The 17857-nt window shown below is 41.6% G+C and overlaps 2 protein-coding genes across 4 annotated transcripts in view; one reads left to right on the forward strand and one right to left on the reverse strand.

Annotated features, from left to right (window-relative positions):
• The window catches only part of LOC105479449 (CD109 molecule), a 178409-nt gene extending 166498 nt beyond the window's left edge, over window positions 1–11911 (reverse strand). The window contains exons 1-2 of one of the 2 annotated variants that reach the window (XM_071096842.1): window positions 11580–11911; window positions 11201–11333 (exon numbers count right to left, since the gene is read on the reverse strand). In XM_071096842.1, coding sequence (XP_070952943.1) covers window positions 11201–11333; window positions 11580–11695 — 249 coding nt within the window. In that variant the 5' untranslated portion in view covers window positions 11696–11911. The remainder of the gene's footprint in view (window positions 1–11200; window positions 11334–11579) is intronic. The other variant, XM_071096841.1, reaches the window with a different exon arrangement.
• LOC105479448 (solute carrier family 17 member 5) overlaps window positions 11811–17857 on the forward strand; it is a 61334-nt gene continuing 55287 nt past the window's right edge. For both annotated transcript variants that reach the window (XM_071096843.1, XM_071096846.1), the window contains exon 1: window positions 11811–12010. In XM_071096843.1, the coding sequence (XP_070952944.1) occupies window positions 11917–12010 (94 nt within the window). In that variant the 5' untranslated portion in view covers window positions 11811–11916. The remainder of the gene's footprint in view (window positions 12011–17857) is intronic.

The raw sequence follows: 17857 nt of genomic DNA on the forward strand, positions 1-17857 counted from the left end.
CAGGAGAATGGTGTGAACCCGGGAGGCGGAGCTTGCAGTGAGCCGAGATGGTGCCACTGCACTCCAGCCTGGGCGACAGAGTGAGACTCCGTCTCAAAAAAAAACAAAACAAAAAAAAAAAAAAAAAAAAAAAGAACACCTAAAAAATGAAGATCCAGCTATTTCTTTTCAAAAGAATTAATCACAGCTTCTCTATACATCATAAACTCTACTGTGTCATCTTAAATATTATTGAATTTATATAAAACTCGAAGAATATATTTATCAGAAAAAGAGCCATAATTGTATTAATTGGTAGGTTGTGATGATGTTTTAACATGAAATATCAAAATCCATTGATTTATGGACTGGCTTCAGCGGAGAAAGACCTTTACCAATAGGCCAGGCTAGAGATCCCAGGAGCCTCTCAAATGTTTTCTATGTCCTGAGTGATACTCGGTGCTTAAAGAATAAATAAATAAATAGTTTCTTATGATGTGCACATTCATTCCTCCCTTCTCCTAGAGGAGTAATTTCAGGGTTGTGTACATTCTCCCAATCTCGCAGTCATCAGACTGCTATAAACCACCCATCCCATTTCCTTAGGGCAATGCACTAAAAAAAAAAACAGGACTGTAAAACTCCTAGAAAAAAACATAGAAATACAGAGTCTTGGCAATGATTTCTTGGACATGACACCAAATGCACAGACAACAAAGCCAAAAGCAAAACTAGACAAGTAGGACTACATCAAACTAAAAAGCTCCTACATAGTAAAGGAAACAACAGAGAGAAAGGACAACCTACTAAATGGGAAAAAATATTTGCAAACTATACATTTAACAAACGGTTAATACCAAAAATACATAAGTAGCAAAAAAACCCTAAATAATCCTATTAAAAAGTAGACAAGGGACTTGAATAGGCATTTCTGAAAAGAAGACATATAAATGGCCAACAGATATTTGAAAACATGCTCAACATCACTAACCATCAGAGAAATGCAAATCAAAACCACAAGATATTATCTGACACCTGTTAGGGTGGCTATTATCAAAGAAACAAAAGGTAACAAGTGTTGGCAAGGCTGTGGAGAAAAGGGAACCCTTGTATGCTTGAGGTAGTTATGTAAAATCATGCAGCCACTATGGAAAACAGTTTAGAGGTTCCTCACAAAATTAAAAATAGAACTACTATATGATCCAGCAATCCCATTTCTGCGTATATATCTAAAAGAATTGCAATCAGTATCTTGAAGAGATACTTGCACTCCTCATATTCATTGTAGCATTACTCACAATAGCCAAGACATGGAAACAACTCAAGTTTTCATCTACAGATGAATGGGTAAAGAAAATCTGGTATATTCATACTATGGAATATTACTCAGCTTTTAAAAAGACGGCAATACTGTCATTTGTGACAACATGAAATGAACCCGGAAAACATTATGTTTAGTGAAATGAACCAGACACAGAAGTTCAAATACTGCATGATTCCACTTGTATGAGGTATTTAAAAACATATAGAAGCAAAAAATAGAATGAACTTGCCAGGGTTAGAGGGGGAGGAAATAGGGAGTTTTTGTTTAGTATCTACAAAACTTCAGTTATGCAATGTGAATAAATTATAGAGATCTGCTGTACAACACAGTGCCTACAGTTAGTAATACTGTACTGTGCACTTAAAAAGTTAAGAGGGTAGATCTCATGTTAGGTGTTCTCACAACAACCAGAAGAAACCAAAAAGGCATACGGAAACTTTTGAAGGTGCTGTATGTGTCTACTACCTCAATTGTGGTGATGGTTTCAGAGATGTGGGTATATGTCTAGACTCACCAAATTGTCTACATTAAATAGTGCAATTTTCATATATCAGTTATACTTCATTGTAGCAGTTTTTTAGTTCCATTGATTCTGAGACTTTCCCCTGTTATAAAACAACAGCAATTAGTTTCTGAGCCCCTGTATATTTCCTTGGTCAGAAAATATGAATATATGATGTGTGAAAAGATTACGGACCAAAAAGGATTAACAGGAAAGGCTGACTCAACAGCCCTCTTTGGCTTCACATATTACTTAAAAGAATAGATTTGAACCTTAATCTTTTAATCTGCCTGAGTCGCAATTTTTACTTGCTTTGCATGCACTTTTAGCTCATGTCTAAAGGTCATTCTGTTCCTTGTGTGATTCTACCAGCTGATTTTCTATCTGCTCCCCTAATATTTTATAATACCTGCAAAATTTGATTTATTTCAAATTCTCTGGAGTCAAAAAGATAAAACTGGTCGGGTATGGTGGCTCACACCTGTAATCCCAGCACTTTGGGAGGCCAGGGCAGGTGGATCATGAGGTCAGGAGTTCAAGACCAGCTTGACCAAGATAGTGAAACCCCCTCTCTACTAAAAATACAAAAATTAGCTGGGCGTGGTGGCAGGCACCTGTAATCCCAGCTACTCAGGAGACTGAGGCAGGAGAATCGCTTGAACCCAGGGTGTGGGGGTTGCAGTGAGCCGAGATCACATCGCTGCACTCCAGCCTGGGCAACACAGTGAGACTCCATCTCAAAAAAAAAAAAAAAAAAAAAGAGATAAAACTGTGACAAGTCTTTTTACATTGTTCAATGTGTTTAAATTTGAAAGATTGCTCTCTTCCAAGCTTTTCACAGATGTAACATTACTAATGTGTATGTGTGTGTATGTGTGTGTATATATATAATGTGTTTATATATATTTTTATATATAAATATATGTGTTTACACGTTTATATATATATATATATATATATTTACAGTGACTGTGTTTTCAGCTCCCCTAAAGCAAGTAACTGAAATTGACAAAGAAAATGCCACATAATTTGTAATCAGCAATTGATCACATATTATATACTTATCATTGAAATGACTTCCAAGACTAAGTGAAATTGTGCTCCAAGTTTTAAGATGCAAAAATAACATACAACATGTACAAAATTAAGACAATTATGAAGAAGCACCACCTAGAATTTGAATACTATGAAAGGCAATAAATCTGAATTGTAACAGTGGCTGTCGCTAACCTCGGACAAATCACTTCATTCAGTTGCCATCTGTTAGTTTTCCTCTTTAAAATGGTTATAATCATACTCATGTCTCTGTGGATACGTCACAAGAACTACCCAATTGTTAAGCTGAAAAGCACTGAGGAAATCCAAATTCTGCTATAAAAACAATGAGTGCATGCCATAAGATAAACAGAAAACTATGCAAAAATGCCTCTCCTATTTTGATTATATTTTGAACACTATCTGAGGACATCTGACAGTACAGCTGCCTAGAGGAAATAGGATATAGGAAAGTATGTCCAGATTCCATTATTGAAACCCTTTGCTAAAAATATTAATCCCTCTTCTTCTGGAATACATTAATCATATGGCACTTGCTTAATAGAAAATAGTTACAAAAATATGTCCTCTGACTTCCATAACTGTTAGGAAAATACTCCATATTTCACTTGCACAGTTTTAAGAAATATTTCCTTCAAAGTGCCTTTCACTTATATGCTCCTTGAAAGCAGAAACCATACTTACACATTTTGTATATCTATCTGCTCTACTGACAGTGTATACTCCCATAGCAACCAGGACAGTGCCTTACAGATAATATGGAGCTCCATAAATACTTGTCTCTGCTTAAAGCAGGAAATGAAAAATAAGTAAGTCAAGGTTCCTGCTCTCAAGGAATGACTCACATACTATTCAACTGCCTTAGGTAACTTTAACACAGTATGCTATAACAAAGGTGTGTACAATATACATAAGGGCACAGAGTAAGAGAGAGATTATCAAGGAATCATTAAATAAAAGGTTATCTTTTAGCCTCAAAGGACAAATAAGAACTTACCATACACAAAAGAAGCAAACAGTGGAGGAAACAACACAAGGAAAACATGGTATGTATGAAGTTCGACGAATAGAACAACATGTGCAGCACAGAGCAGGTGGCCGCAGTTGTGGAAGATGGGACTGGAAATGTCAGCTGCGGCCAGTTTGTAAAGGCCTTGTGATCTACACCAAAGAATTTTGATTTTATCCTCCAGTGATCTCCAAAGTGGGGTGCACTCACCCAAGAGCAAGTGCAAATGATCCAGAAAAAAAATTAGAACATTTATATATTTTCTCATCCTTTTTAATTATTTAGATGAGCTTTTCATTACTACATAATGGTTATACATATTTTGGGGATACATATGATATTCTGATACCTGTATACAATGTGTAATGATCAAATCAGTGTAATTGGAATATTCATCACCTCAAACATTTCTCTCTTCTTTGTGTGAGGATCATTCCAATTCTCTTCCAGTTATTGTGAAATACATAACAAATTTTTAACTATAGTCTCCTTACTATACTATTGAATACTAGAATTTATTGCTTCTATCTAACTGTATTTTTGTGCCCATTAACCAACTTCTCTTCATCCCCCCTTCTCCCTACCCTTCCCAACCTCTGGTAACCACTATTCAATTCTCTGCCTCCATGAGATCCACTTTTTTAGCTCTCATATATGAGTAAGAACATATGAATTTGTCTTTCTGTGCCTGGCTTATTTCACTTAACATAATGACCCTCGGTACCATCCATGTTGCTGCAAATGACAGGATTTTATTCTTCTCTATGGCTGAATAATATTCCATCGTATATACATCACATTTTCTTTATCCATTCATCTGTTGATGGACACAGGTTGATTTCATATCTTGGCTACTGAGACTAGAGCTGAGCTATGATAAACATGGGAGTGGAGATACCTCTCCAATACACTGATTTCCTCTTTTAGATATATACCTAGCAATGGGACTGCCAGATCATATGATAGTTTATTTTTAGTTATTTGAGGAACTTACAAACTGTTTTCCATAATGGCTGTACTACATTACACTCCCACCAACAGTGTACAAGCATTCCTCTTTCCCTGCATCATCACCAGAATTTGTCATTTTTTTGTATTTTTGTAATAGCCATTCTAAATAGGGTGAGATGATATCTCACTGTGGTTTTGGTATGCACTTCCCTAACAATTAGTGATACTGAGCATTTTTTAATATACCTGCTGGTCGCTTGTATGTGTTCTTTTTGAGAAATGTCTATTCAGGTCTTTTGCCTATTTTTAAATTGGATTATTTGTGGGTTTTGCCATTGAGTTGTTTGAGTTCCTTATATATTATGATTATCAAAAGTCTGCAATTCATCCTTTTTAAGTGTTATGTTGAGTGTTTATAATGTGTGTGTACTTTATAGAAAAATATATACATATTGGATATGTTGTGGCTCAGAAAAAGATACCCCAAAGTATGGCACTTTGGCATGCTGAGTACTTTGAACTAAAGGAGATTGGGAAGCCTCAGAAGCAATCTCAGAAACAAGGTCTCTCTGACCTTCTCCTGCCCTCCTGTCTCCCCGTTCTCTTTCTTCTTCAAACTGAGTAATACAAACCCGGATTCTTCTTCTCCAAGGCAGGTCATAGAAACTAGAACCCCTTTCCCCCAAAGCAAGTGATAAAACCTAGAAAGGTCACTTCTCCTTTCTCCCTTGAAGGCCTTCATTCCTGAGTCACCCTGTCCGATATCCAGGAGGAAAGAATGCTACACAGAGACTAAGATTTTGAACTGACAAGCTTTGCTGGGTTTCCCCATGCTCAGTCTGTTGCCACTAGATCATACTCTTTTATTCAATCACATTTCTACACAGCTCTCCATTCTTCGCTGAACCCAAGCACAAAAAGAGAGAGTTTGCCCTGGGTCACTGAAGCTTCATTTCTGAAGCTCCCATATCACATAAAACTTTGATTAAATTTGTTATCTGTTATCTGATCTTGCTAACATTTTGTTATACGAGTGGCAGCCATGCCCCCATACAATGGAAAGATATCTTGTCCTGCCCTTATCAGTGCATATTCAAAATGTTTAGTGATGGGATGCACAATCAAAAATGCGAATATCTAAGCAAAAAGCTACTATTGAAAGGTTTTTAAAAGGGGTAACAGACCTAGCACCATGGCTCATGACTGTAATCCCAGCAATTTGGGAGACCAAGGCAGGCAGATTGTTTGAGCCCAAATAGTTGAAATTACAGGCACCCACCACCATGCCCGGCTAATTTTTGTATTTTCAATAGAGATGGAGTTTCACCATGTTGGCCAGGCTGGTCTCGAACTCCTGACCTCAGGTAATCTGCCCATGTCAGCCTCCCAAAGTGCTGAGATTACAGGCGTGAGCCACCACGCCCGACCAACTTTTTCTTTTAGGTTTTTGTTTGTTTGTTTGTTTGTTTTATAGAGATGGGGGTCTTGCTTTGTTGTCCAGGCTGGTCTTGAACTCCTGGGCTCAAGCAATCCTCCCACCTCTGCCTCCCAAAGTGCTGGCATTACAGGCATGAGCCACCACGCCTGGCCAATAATCTTTATAATTTACTGTAATTTATTTTACAGGAAAAGCTGGTATTTAAAAAAGGATTTTTTTTTTAATTTTATTTTTGAGACAGAGTTTTGCTCTTGTTGCCCAGGCTGGAGTGCAATGGCATGATCTCGGCTCACAGCAACCTCCGCCTCCTGGATTCAAGTGATTCTCCTGCCTCAGTCTCCCGAGTAGCTGCGATTACAGGCATGCGCCACCACACTCGGCTAATTTTGTATTTTCAGTAGAGACGGGGTTTATCCATGTTGGTCAGGCTGGTCTTGAACCCCCGACCTCAGGTGATCCACCCACCTCGGCCTCCCAAAGTACTGGGATTACAAGCGTGAGCCACTGCGCCTGGCATAAAAGGGTTATTTTATAGAACCATACTGTTCACCAAAAAATTCCTTCACCAAGTTTATCAAATCTAAATTAATGGTTCAGGCTGGGCGCAGTGGCTCACGCCTGTAATCCCAGTACTTTGGGAGACTACAGCAGGCGGATCACTTGAGATCGGGAGTTCGAGCCCAGCCTGGCCAACACGGTGAAACCTGTCTTGACTGAAAATACAGAAATTAGCCAGTTGTGGTGGCAGGTGTCTATAATCCCAGTTACTCAGGAGGCTGAGGCAGGAGAATTGCTTGAACCCTGGAGGTGGAGACTGCAGTGAGCAGTGATTGCACGACTGCACTCCAGCCTAGACAATACAGTGAGACTCCGTCTCAAAAAGTAATTAATTACTAAATTGGTGATTTAAATATCTGCCCCTCCATTTAACTTTTTATTCTGCATATATTCCTATATACTTGAAAATTTCACTAAGGCCAATATGATAAGGCACTGTGAAACACAATGAACACAGTGAAAGGACGAGAATTAGGATCTGCTCACATTGCAAAAAATAAATAAGACTTGGTTCTAGCTCCTAGGAAACCTACAGTTATAAAAGGAAACTAAAACATTAAACAATCAACTACCAACTATAAAATTCCATACAGAAAATGATATGTATCCTAAAAGAGATATAATTAAAATCAAACCAGTTGTTCCTAAGATAGGTAAACTCATTTTGCAAAGCAAATTTAACTCTAAAAAAAATGCTAATGGCAGCCAAGCACAGTGGCTCACGCCTGTAATCCCAACACTTTGAGAGGCCGAGGTGAGTGGATTATCTGAGGTCAGGAGTTCAAGACCAGCCTGGCCAACATGCTGAAACTCTGTCTCTATTAAAAATAACAAAAATTAGTTGGGCAGGTGGCGGGCTCCTGTAATCTCAGCAACTCAGGAGGCTGAGGCAGGAGATTCGCTTGAACCCAGGAGAAGGAGGTTGCAGTGAGCCGAGATCACACCATTGCACTCCAGCCTAGGTAACAAGAGTGAAACTCCATCTCAAAAAAAAATAAAAAATACTAATGGCTAACATATATTGAAATATAATAATTACAGTACAATACCCACCAGGTATAGTACTGTAATTTACATGCATTATCTTATTTAATCATCTAATTCTTACAACACCCCTATGAAAATGTTTCTATTATTATCTTTATTTAAGAGAAGAAGAAACTGAGAAAAACAGCTAGAGGCTTTTGAACTAGATACTCTATCCAAAAGGTGTTCCTTTCCCATCCAAAGACAGGATGGGGGGTGGGGGAGACAGAGAGTTTAAGCCCTCACATGGTCTAGAATTATGCTGTCCAATATGGTAGACCCAGACACAATGTGGCTATTGAGCATTTGAAATGTGGCTAGTCCTAATGGAGACGTGCTGCAGATATAAAATACACACTGGGTTTCAAACATTTAGTACCAGGCCAGGCGTGGTGGCTCACGCCTGTAATCCCAACACTTTGGGAGGCCGAGTCGGGCAGATGGCCTGAAGTCAGGAGTTCGAGACCAGCCTGGTCAACATAGTGAAATCCCGTCTCTCCTAAAAATACAAAAATTAGCCAGGTGTGATGGTGGGCACCTGTAATCCCAGCTACTCAGGAGGCTGAGGCAGGAAAATTGCTTGAACCCAGGAGGTGGAGGTTGTAGTGAGCCAAGATCATGCCATTTCACTCCAGCCTGGGCAACAGAGCGAGACTCCATCTCAAAAAAAAAAAAAAAAAAAATTACTACCAAAAAAAGAGCTTATCTCATTAATGATTTTATATTGATTACATGTTGAACTGATACATTGGGTTAAAAATGCATGTTACACAATTAATTTCCCCATTTTGTTTTGCTTTGTTTTACTTTTTTAATGTGGCTACTAGAAAATTTAAAATTACATCTATGGCTTGCATTATATTTCTACTGAACAATGCTGGTCTAAAGTGCTGATAAAGGAAAAGTATCAACTAAAGAATAAATACGAGGCCGGGCGCAGTGGCTCATGCCTGTAAGTGGGAGGCTAAGGCGGGTAGATCACCTGAGGTCAGGAGTTTGAGACCAGCCTGGCCAACATGGCAAAACCCCATCTCTACTAAAAACACAAAAATTAGCCGGGCATGGTGGCACACCCCTGTAGTCCCAGGTACTCGGGAGGCTGAGGCAGGAGAATTGCTTCAACCTGAGAGGTGGAGGTTCCAATGAGCCAAGAATCCTGCCCCTCAAACTAGTGGAGTATAGATAACTCCGCACCCCTTAAGTGAAGGCTGCACCTACTGATTTCCTCCCAAAGAGAAAAGGCCGGGGAAAAAGAGTTAACTTCACAGTGAAAACACCTGACAAACACCACCTCAGGCATGTGATGAGGCTTAACATCACTAGTGATAATCATCAGTGATAAATACGTTGACAGCACATTCCCTTGACATTACAAGATGAGACTGGCCCTTTACCTCTATGACCTTTCCCTCAAAAATCCATAACCCCAGTCTAATTATAAGAAAAACATTCAGGCGGGGGACGGTGGCTCACGCCTGTAAATCCCAGCACTTTGGGAGGCCGAGGCGGTTGGATCACGAGGTCAGGAGATGGAGACCATCTTGGCTAACATGGTGAAAATCCGTCTCTACTAAAAATACAAAAAATTAGCCAGGAGTGGTGGCACGCACCTATAGTCCCAGCTACTCGGGAGGCTGAGGCAGGAGAATCACTTGACCCTGGGAGGCGGAGGTTGCAGTGAGCCGAGACTGTGCCACTGCACTCCAGCCTGGATGACAGAGGGAGAACCCTTCTCAAAAAAAATTCGACAACCCAAATTAAGACACTTTCTACAAAACCTACTACTCTACAAAACTGTCAAGGTCAGCAAAAGCAATGAAAGTCAGGAATTGTCAATCTAGAGAAGCCTAAGGAGACATGTAATGTGGCATCCTGGATGAGATCCTGGGACCGAAAAAGGATATTAGGTAAAAATTAAAGAAATTCAAATTAAGTATGAACTTCAGTTAATAATTATCTACACTGGCTCATTAGTTATGATATATGCATGATACTAACGTAAGATCTTAATAATAGTGCAAACTGAGCAAAGGGTATGGAGAACTTACTGTACTATCTTTGCAATGTTTATGTAAACCTAAAATTTCTAAAATAAAAAATATTTAAAAAAAGAATTCCTCTGGTTTGAAGTCTGTCAAGTATGCTGCAACCTGTATTCCCTGGCCCAAGTTATCAATAACCTTGGTCACCTGGAAGCTTGTTAGCAATACAGAATCTCAGGCCCATCCCAGATGTACAGGCTTCTCAGAGAAATAACCCCAATTGGGTAGTTTGGGTAATAAAGTTTTGGCTTTCACAATATAGGCTGGCCGACTCCAGACCCAAAGCAGATGATGGTGCACATGCCTGGAGACCCAGGACCTATGGTGCAGATCAAGTCTGAGGACACTCTGCTGGAGAAGTCTCCCTTGCTTAGGGAAGAGAAGTGGGGAAGTCGGATTTTTTATTCTAGACAGGCCTTCAATTGATTGAATGAAGCTCACCCAGATTATGGAAGGGAGCCATCTTTACCCAAAGTTCAATGATTTTAGTGTTAACCTCATCCAAAGACATCCAGCAAGTTAACACATAAAATCAACCATCACACCAGATCTGCCGAATCTGAATCTACATTTTAAAAGGATTTGCCAGGTGACTCTGCATAATCAAGTTTGAAAATGGCATTTTTCTACAACCCTTAGAGAGTAAAAATCTACGTGGTAATTCAGTAACTCAGAAACAAGGCTTGATTTGCTGCTTTAACTTGAGAACTTTCCTAGCATTTACTGATCTGGAAGGCCTACAGAAATCCTCACCCTCCCTTCTAGGTAAAGGACCCTCCCCTTTGTTCCCACGTGGACCTCACTAAGCTTCTAACCTGGTTTACTGAATTAGTGGCTTGCGCGTCTTCCCTGTCTACACCAAACTCTCCGAGAACATCTACATCTTATTTTCTACCTCCACAGAGACAGCCTTTATTAGCGGCTCCAGACCTACCCTGACAAGGCAAGCTGGGTTTTCCTAGTTTCACTTTCTCAGAGTCCGCAAATGCTAGCACAATCTATCCAAATTCTATCGTGGAGATATAATATGCACACATACATCATACATCAGAGGATTCCATAGGTCGAACCATATGAAACTACCTATGTTGATTATTTTTACCTATAAAACCAGCAACATCATAGGACGCAACAAATTTCCATTGCTGTTTTCCCACCTCAAAGCTATTTTAGAGCCGGGAGCTGTGGCTCACGCCTGTAATCCCCGCACTTTGAGAGGCCAAGGATGATTGCTTGAGCCCAGGAGTTCGAAACCAAGCCTGGGCAATACAAGGAGACCTCGCCTCTACAAAAATAAAAACAAAATTAGCCATACGTGGTGGCATGCGCCTGTAGTCCCAGCTACTTGGGGGCGCTGAAGAGAATCGCTTGAGTCCAGGAATTCGAGGTTGCGGTGAGCTGTGATTGCGCCACTGCATTCCAGCTTGGGCAACAGAGCAAGACCCTGTCTGGGGGGGAAAAAAAACTATTTTAGGGACAATATGCCGTCACAGTCACGGGGTAGATCGTACAAGGGTTGCTAACAGTATGGCACTGAGTGCTAACAACTGAATGTCAAATTATGAAAAGCACACCACCCACTTCCCTAGTTCGGGCGAAGCCCTCCCCATAATTACGTGCAATTCTAGTCCCCACTGCCCGCCCGCAAGCTCCCACTCATCCTCCCTGCGGGAAAGGCGGCCCCTGCACTTTACAAGGGGGTGCAGGAGCGGGAGACTGTCGTCTGAACACCGGCTCCCCGGCAAGCGTAGACCGGCAGGACGAGCTCACTGCGCCAATCCTGCCAGAACTCCCGGAACTCCGCTTCCATAGTCCAACCCACGACACAGTTGCCCACACCTAAGATGGCGGCGGGGGCGGAGTCGGCGCGGCCACTTCTGGGCGGGACCGCCGGGACAAGACGTGGCCACAGGGCGGTGCCAGCGTCCCCGCCCCGCCCGGTCCGGCCAGCTTGGCCCGGGGGCTTCGGGCTGTCGGGCCGGCGCGCCCTTCTCTGCCAGGTGGCGAGGACACCTGCTCCACGTAGGCGTCATGAGGTCCCCAGTTCGAGACCTGGCCCGGAACGATGGCGAGGAGAGTACGGACCGCACGCCTCTTCTGCCGGGCGCCCCACGGGCCGAAGCCGGTAAGCGGCGGGGTCGTCCAGGGGCTTCGGGTGGGCGGCGGTCCTGGGGGCGGCGGTCTCTGGGCGGGCGTGGCCCTGGTACCCGCACCTTGCGCTGGCGGGACCGGAGCTGCTCAGGCGCGAGGGGACATTAGGAGGGGAGCCCGTTCAGAGTCCCGCTCAGTTCCGCCTGCCTCAGTGCGCAGAAGCCCCTCGGGGACCCCGGGGGCCGCGACCGTGATCGCGGAGCCGACCCGGGGCCTTGGCGGGTGCAGCCCTACGGGGCGGAGGCGGGGAGCGGCTGCGCAGCAGGCTCTGAGCTGATAGTTATTTTGGGTAGTGCTGAGCAAGGGACCCAGTGGAAGAACGAACTGGGAGAGAACCATCAAATGAATGGGCTAAGGTCCGGGCGGAGGACCCCAGTGTAAGAGCAAACTGGAGGAGAAACCTGCAGATCAGTAGGCAGAGGGCTGTCCTTCCCTGTCACCGCTAGGTTTCCGCCACTGCGTATCCGCCAGCATGTGACCTGGTAGCTTTTTAGGCGGGGAGGGAGACAAAAAAGGACTGGAGTTAACGTTTGTGAGTATGCAGAGGGCAATTATTGCATAACCCAGCGACTATTTGACGTTGTACAGTAAGAGACTAAAAACATCGAAAACATTTTTTTAAGTTAGGAAACAGTTCAGTTATCCTCAGGATACCTACAGAGTTCTAAGGTAATTTGCCAGAGGTCTTGGAACAAATCGAAAAGCAGGTACTTCATAAAGCATCTTCCCTGAATTTGAGAAAATTAAAATATTTTGCTATTTGACACTTTTGTAATATAGTTTATTTAAAAGTAAGGAAAACTAAAGAACAAATCAGTTTGAATGCATTCTATAGTTTCAAAGATCTGTGTGTAAGAAAGAGTTGCATTGGAAATTTGACTTTGGCTGACCCAGAATTGTATAGTTTTCTATATTTTTATTTGTTTTTAATGTTACCAGATGGTGGCAGTAGAGGTGGCAACATTATAGCTCCATCTGGCAGCTGGGAGCTTATTTTAGTCAACACAAACTGTAAATACCATACCATAGTTAAGTTTTACCTGGCAGTCGGACTTAGTTCCATAAACTGATCATTTTCTGCGGCTTGTAGAGTTCAAATTGTATGATATTCCTCATAAAATAATATAGAAATACAGAAATAAAAGTTATAATAAAGATATTTCCCAGAGACTATTACATTGTTACAATTGAAAAATAGGTATACGTATAATCAAAATTTAGCACAAATGTTAAACATTATTCTCAGGAAAATGCAGATTAAAACCACAACGAGGCACTATACACCCACTAGAATAGCTAAAATCCAAAAGGCTGAGAATACCAAATGTTGGCAGAGATGTGGATAGAAAAGTTATACATCTCAATTAAGATTGAGATGGACAAATGTATAAATTTATCATGTAAATTATACTTCAATAAAGTTGATTTTTAAAAAGTAGCTCATAGCATCACTTTTAAAAACAATCGCTGCTTGATTCATGGGGTCGAGTATATACATCTTATGGTACTGGCCCTGTCCTTCCTGGCTTGAGGTGGCTACCTTTGTTATAACCATTTTCTTTTTTATTTTCCCTCTTTACATACCCACTGGAGAGCAAGTGAAGTGGAAATAGTAGTAACATACTGTTTTTGCTGTTTAGAGTATGATAAGAGTTTTATAGAGGAGGAGCATATATGGCAATTAAGAGAAGTATATAATGAACCCCCATGTAACCAGCACCCAGATTAAACAGTTATCAATTCATGGCCAGTCTTGCCATATGCTCATACATACTGTGTATTTTGAAGCAAATCCCAGATACCATGTCATTTCATATGTAAATATTTCAATTGTTTACCTCTAAAAGATAAGGACTCTTTTTAACATAATTACAGTACCGTTATCACAGCAAATAAAAATAATAGTTACGCACTTTGGGAGGCCCAGGCGGGCAGATCACCTGAGGTCAGGAGATCGAGACCATCCTGGCTAACATGGTGAAACCCCGTCTCTACTAAAAATACAAAAAATTAGCCGGGCGAGGTGGCCAGTGCCTGTAGTCCCAGCTACTCGGGAGGCTGAGGCAGGAGAATGGTGTGAACCCGGGAGGCGGAGCTTGCAGTGAGCTGAGATCATGCCACTGCACTCCAGCCTAGGGGAAAACAGTGAGACTTTGTCTCAAAAAATAATAATAAAATAACAATAATAATAATACTTACGAAATACTCAGTGTTCATATTTCCTCAATTATGTCCTGATTTTTTTTTTTTTTTTTTTTTTTTGAGACAGAGTCTTGCTCTGTCGCCCAGGCTGGCGTGCAGTGGTGTGATCTCGGGCAACCTCCGTCTCCCGGTTCAAGTGATTCTCCTGCCTCAACCTCCCGAGTAGCTGGGATTACAGGCCCACGCCACCACACTCTGCTATTTTTTGTATTTTTAGTAGAGACGGAGCTTCACCATGTTGGCAAGGCTGGTCTCTAACTCCTGACCTCAGGTAATCCACCCACCTTTGCCTCCCAAAGTGCTGGGATTACAGGCATGAGTCACCGGGCCCGGCCTATGTCCTAATTTTTTATAGTGTGTTCAAATCAGGATCTCAGTAATGTCCATACCTTCCAAATGATTGAAATGTTTTTTGTCTCTTTTAATCTGTTCCCCACCCCCTCCTTTTTTTTCCTTGCAATTTTATAGCCCTATGTTGTCCTTTAACATCTTCTGCCCTCCTGGTTTACTGTAAATTGGTAATTAGTAGATCTGAAGGTTTGATAGGATTATGAGTCTGTCTGTCTGAATTACTGTCATGAGTATTCCATAAGTAGAATGTGAAGTATAGAAAGCAAAATTGTGTCAGCATGCTAATTCTCCCATACACTGCTCTAGACACTGGAGATACAAAGAAGTAAACAAAACAGAACAAAAGCTCCTGCCCTTATAGACTTTTATGTTCTAGTGTATGTTTTCCTAAACCTTTAGCCCTCTGCATTTTGCTTTCTTCTTGGGTTACAATCAAAGTCCAACACTTTATTTTCTTTTCTTTTTTTTCAGGATCTCGCTCTGTTGCCCAGGCTGGAATGCAGTGGCACAAACAGGGCTTACTGCAGCCTCAACCTCCCAGGCTCAAGTGACCCTCCTACCTAAGCCTCCTGAATTGCTGGGACTACAGGCATGTGCCACCATGCCTGGCTAATTTTTTTCTATATTTTTGTAGAAACAAGGTCTCAGTTGCCCAGGCTGGTCTCAAACTCCTGGGCTCAAGCGATCCTCCTGCCCAGCCCAACACTTTGTTTTCTTGCCAAGACTCTCAATTCCCTTTCCCCCTGCTTTGTCATCACATCCATCTCAGTGCCAGCTATCTGTTTTCTTAGTGCCTACTCCTGAGCACAGGCATGCAGTGCTTATGAAGCTACACACTACGGCAGATTGTTCTCACCAATTCTGTCTGGGTATCTGCTCAGCATTCCTGTGTTTCACTGAGAAACTCATGATCCCACTCTCTTCAACAACTTCTTACTTTTCCCAGATCCTAATTTCTCACGGAACTAACCTCAATTCCTAACAAATAACCTCAATTCCTAATTTCCAGGAAAAAAAACATAATAATTCACAGTTACTCTGTGCCAAGCACTCTTCTAAGTATTTTATGTTACTAACTCAGTGAATCGTTATAATAACCCTAATACAGGCAAAATACTTGGACTAGTGCCAAGCATATAGAAAGTGCTTAGTAATATTTGTTTTTTGAGACAGTCTTATTCTGTTGCCCAGGCTGAAGTGCAGTGGCACAATCACAGCTCACTGCAGCCTCAACTTCCCAGACTCAAGCCATCCTCCCACCTCAGCCTCCCAAGTAGCTGGGATTACAGGTGACAACACCACAACCAGCTAATTTGTAAATTTTTTTGTAGAGGTGGGGTTTCACCATGTTGCCCAGGCTACTCTTGAACTGCTGGGCTCAAGCAATCCTCCTCCATCTCAGCTTCCCAAAGGGCTGGGATTACGAGTGTGAGCAACCATGCCCAGCTTGCTTAATAAATATTATCTATTATTGGTCAGGTATGGTGGCTCACGCCTGTAATCCCAGCGCTTTGGTACACCAAGGTGGGCGGATTGCCTGACGTTGGGAGTTTGAGACCAGCCTGGCTAACATGGTGAAACCCCATCTCTACTAAAAATACAAAAATTATCTGGGCATGGTGGTGCACGCCTATAGTCCCAGCTACTCAGGAGGCTGAGGCAGAAGAATTGCTTGAACCTGGGAGATGGAGGTTTCAGTGAGCCAAGATCGTGCCACTGCACTCCAGCCTGGGAGACAAAGAAAGACTGCGTCTCAAAAAAGAAAAAAAAAAATTATGTATTATTTTATGTTATTAAACTTAATACCCACTATCCCACTCAATAGTGTTAGTTCTTAGAGTTACTACAGTACATAATCTAGATACTGCAGATCATTTAGAATGTTCTGCTCTCCGTATGTTTATCTGTCTCATTTCCATACCTCTGTACATGCTGCTGCCTTTGCTTGGATTGTTCCACCTGTCCCTACTGGTGACTTCCTGCTCCTTGAAGAAGACTTCTCCAAGAGGCCTTCTCTGTCTCCACTGTCCCCTCCTGCAGATTAGTGTGCCTCTTTTGTTCCTTGTTATATAAATGTACATAGTACTTAGTCTTATTGGCATAACTTTCTCCAGATAAAAAGGAGGAAGAAATCCTTTTTACTAAGTGCCTGCTATAATGTTGTGCAGTATTTCATTTAATCCCCATGCAGCCCAGTGAGTAGATGGTAGTCTCCTCATTTTATAGCTGAGAAACCTGAGGATGAAAACTATTAAGTAATTTCTACAAAAGCACATAGCCAGTGAAAATCAGAAACAGAGATTCATTCCCAGGTCCCACTCTAAATTAGCCTGTGTACTTTCAGTTACGCCCACACACATTCCTAAGTTTAAAACATATTTTAGAAGCTGATGTTTGTTTCGATGGGTGCCACGTTCCTTATGCAAGCACGATTTTGCTTTGAACTTGATGCTCAATGGGTGTTCTCTCTCGGTCATGCAAGCATACTTTTGTTGGATCAGTTTCAAAGATTATTCACATTCACAGGCATGTTTTTCTTTACTGCTTTAACTTCTTGAAATAAAAATTTTCTGATTGAATTTATTTGTAATCAGCAACCATTTTATTAGCTAGTAATTGTTTATTTTTATTATTTCTTAGAATCTCATAGTAATATATTTTGTGACACCTAAGTTGACCTTTTATTTTCCTTTTTTTTTTGAGACGAAGTCTTGCTCTTGTCCCCAGGCTGTAGTGCAATGGCATGATCTCGGCTCACTGCAACCTCCGCCTCCCAGGTTCAAGCGATTCTCCTGCCTCAGTCTCCCGAGTAGCTGGGATTACAGGCACCTGCTACCACGCCCGGCTAATTTTTGTATTTTTAGTAGAGATGGGGTTTCACCACGTTGGCCAGGCTGGTCTACGAACTCCTGACCTCAGGTGATCCACCCACCTCGGCCTCCCAAAGTGCTGGGATTACAGGTGTGAGCCACCGTGCCTCGCCGCTTTTTATTTTCTAGTTATTGACTATGCACCCAAAAGTTAAAGTTGCCTGATCTATAACTTGTAGGTCAGATATCCAAGTAATACCACTTGTAATTTGAAATCATTTTACTTACATTTCTTTCACTTCACAACCTTCTAGCCCCTTGTAATTCACATGATAAGGTATATCATAGTCCAAATAAAGTATCACTTAGGGAAAACTAATAACATACAGTAAAATAAGATAACTGCAAATAAGGATAGAATGGAGTAATAACATTACAAATTAGAATAGCATAAAATA

Source organism: Macaca nemestrina, chromosome 5 (genome assembly GCF_043159975.1).
Source record: "Macaca nemestrina isolate mMacNem1 chromosome 5, mMacNem.hap1, whole genome shotgun sequence".
NCBI classification, from domain to species: Eukaryota; Metazoa; Chordata; class Mammalia; order Primates; family Cercopithecidae; genus Macaca; species Macaca nemestrina.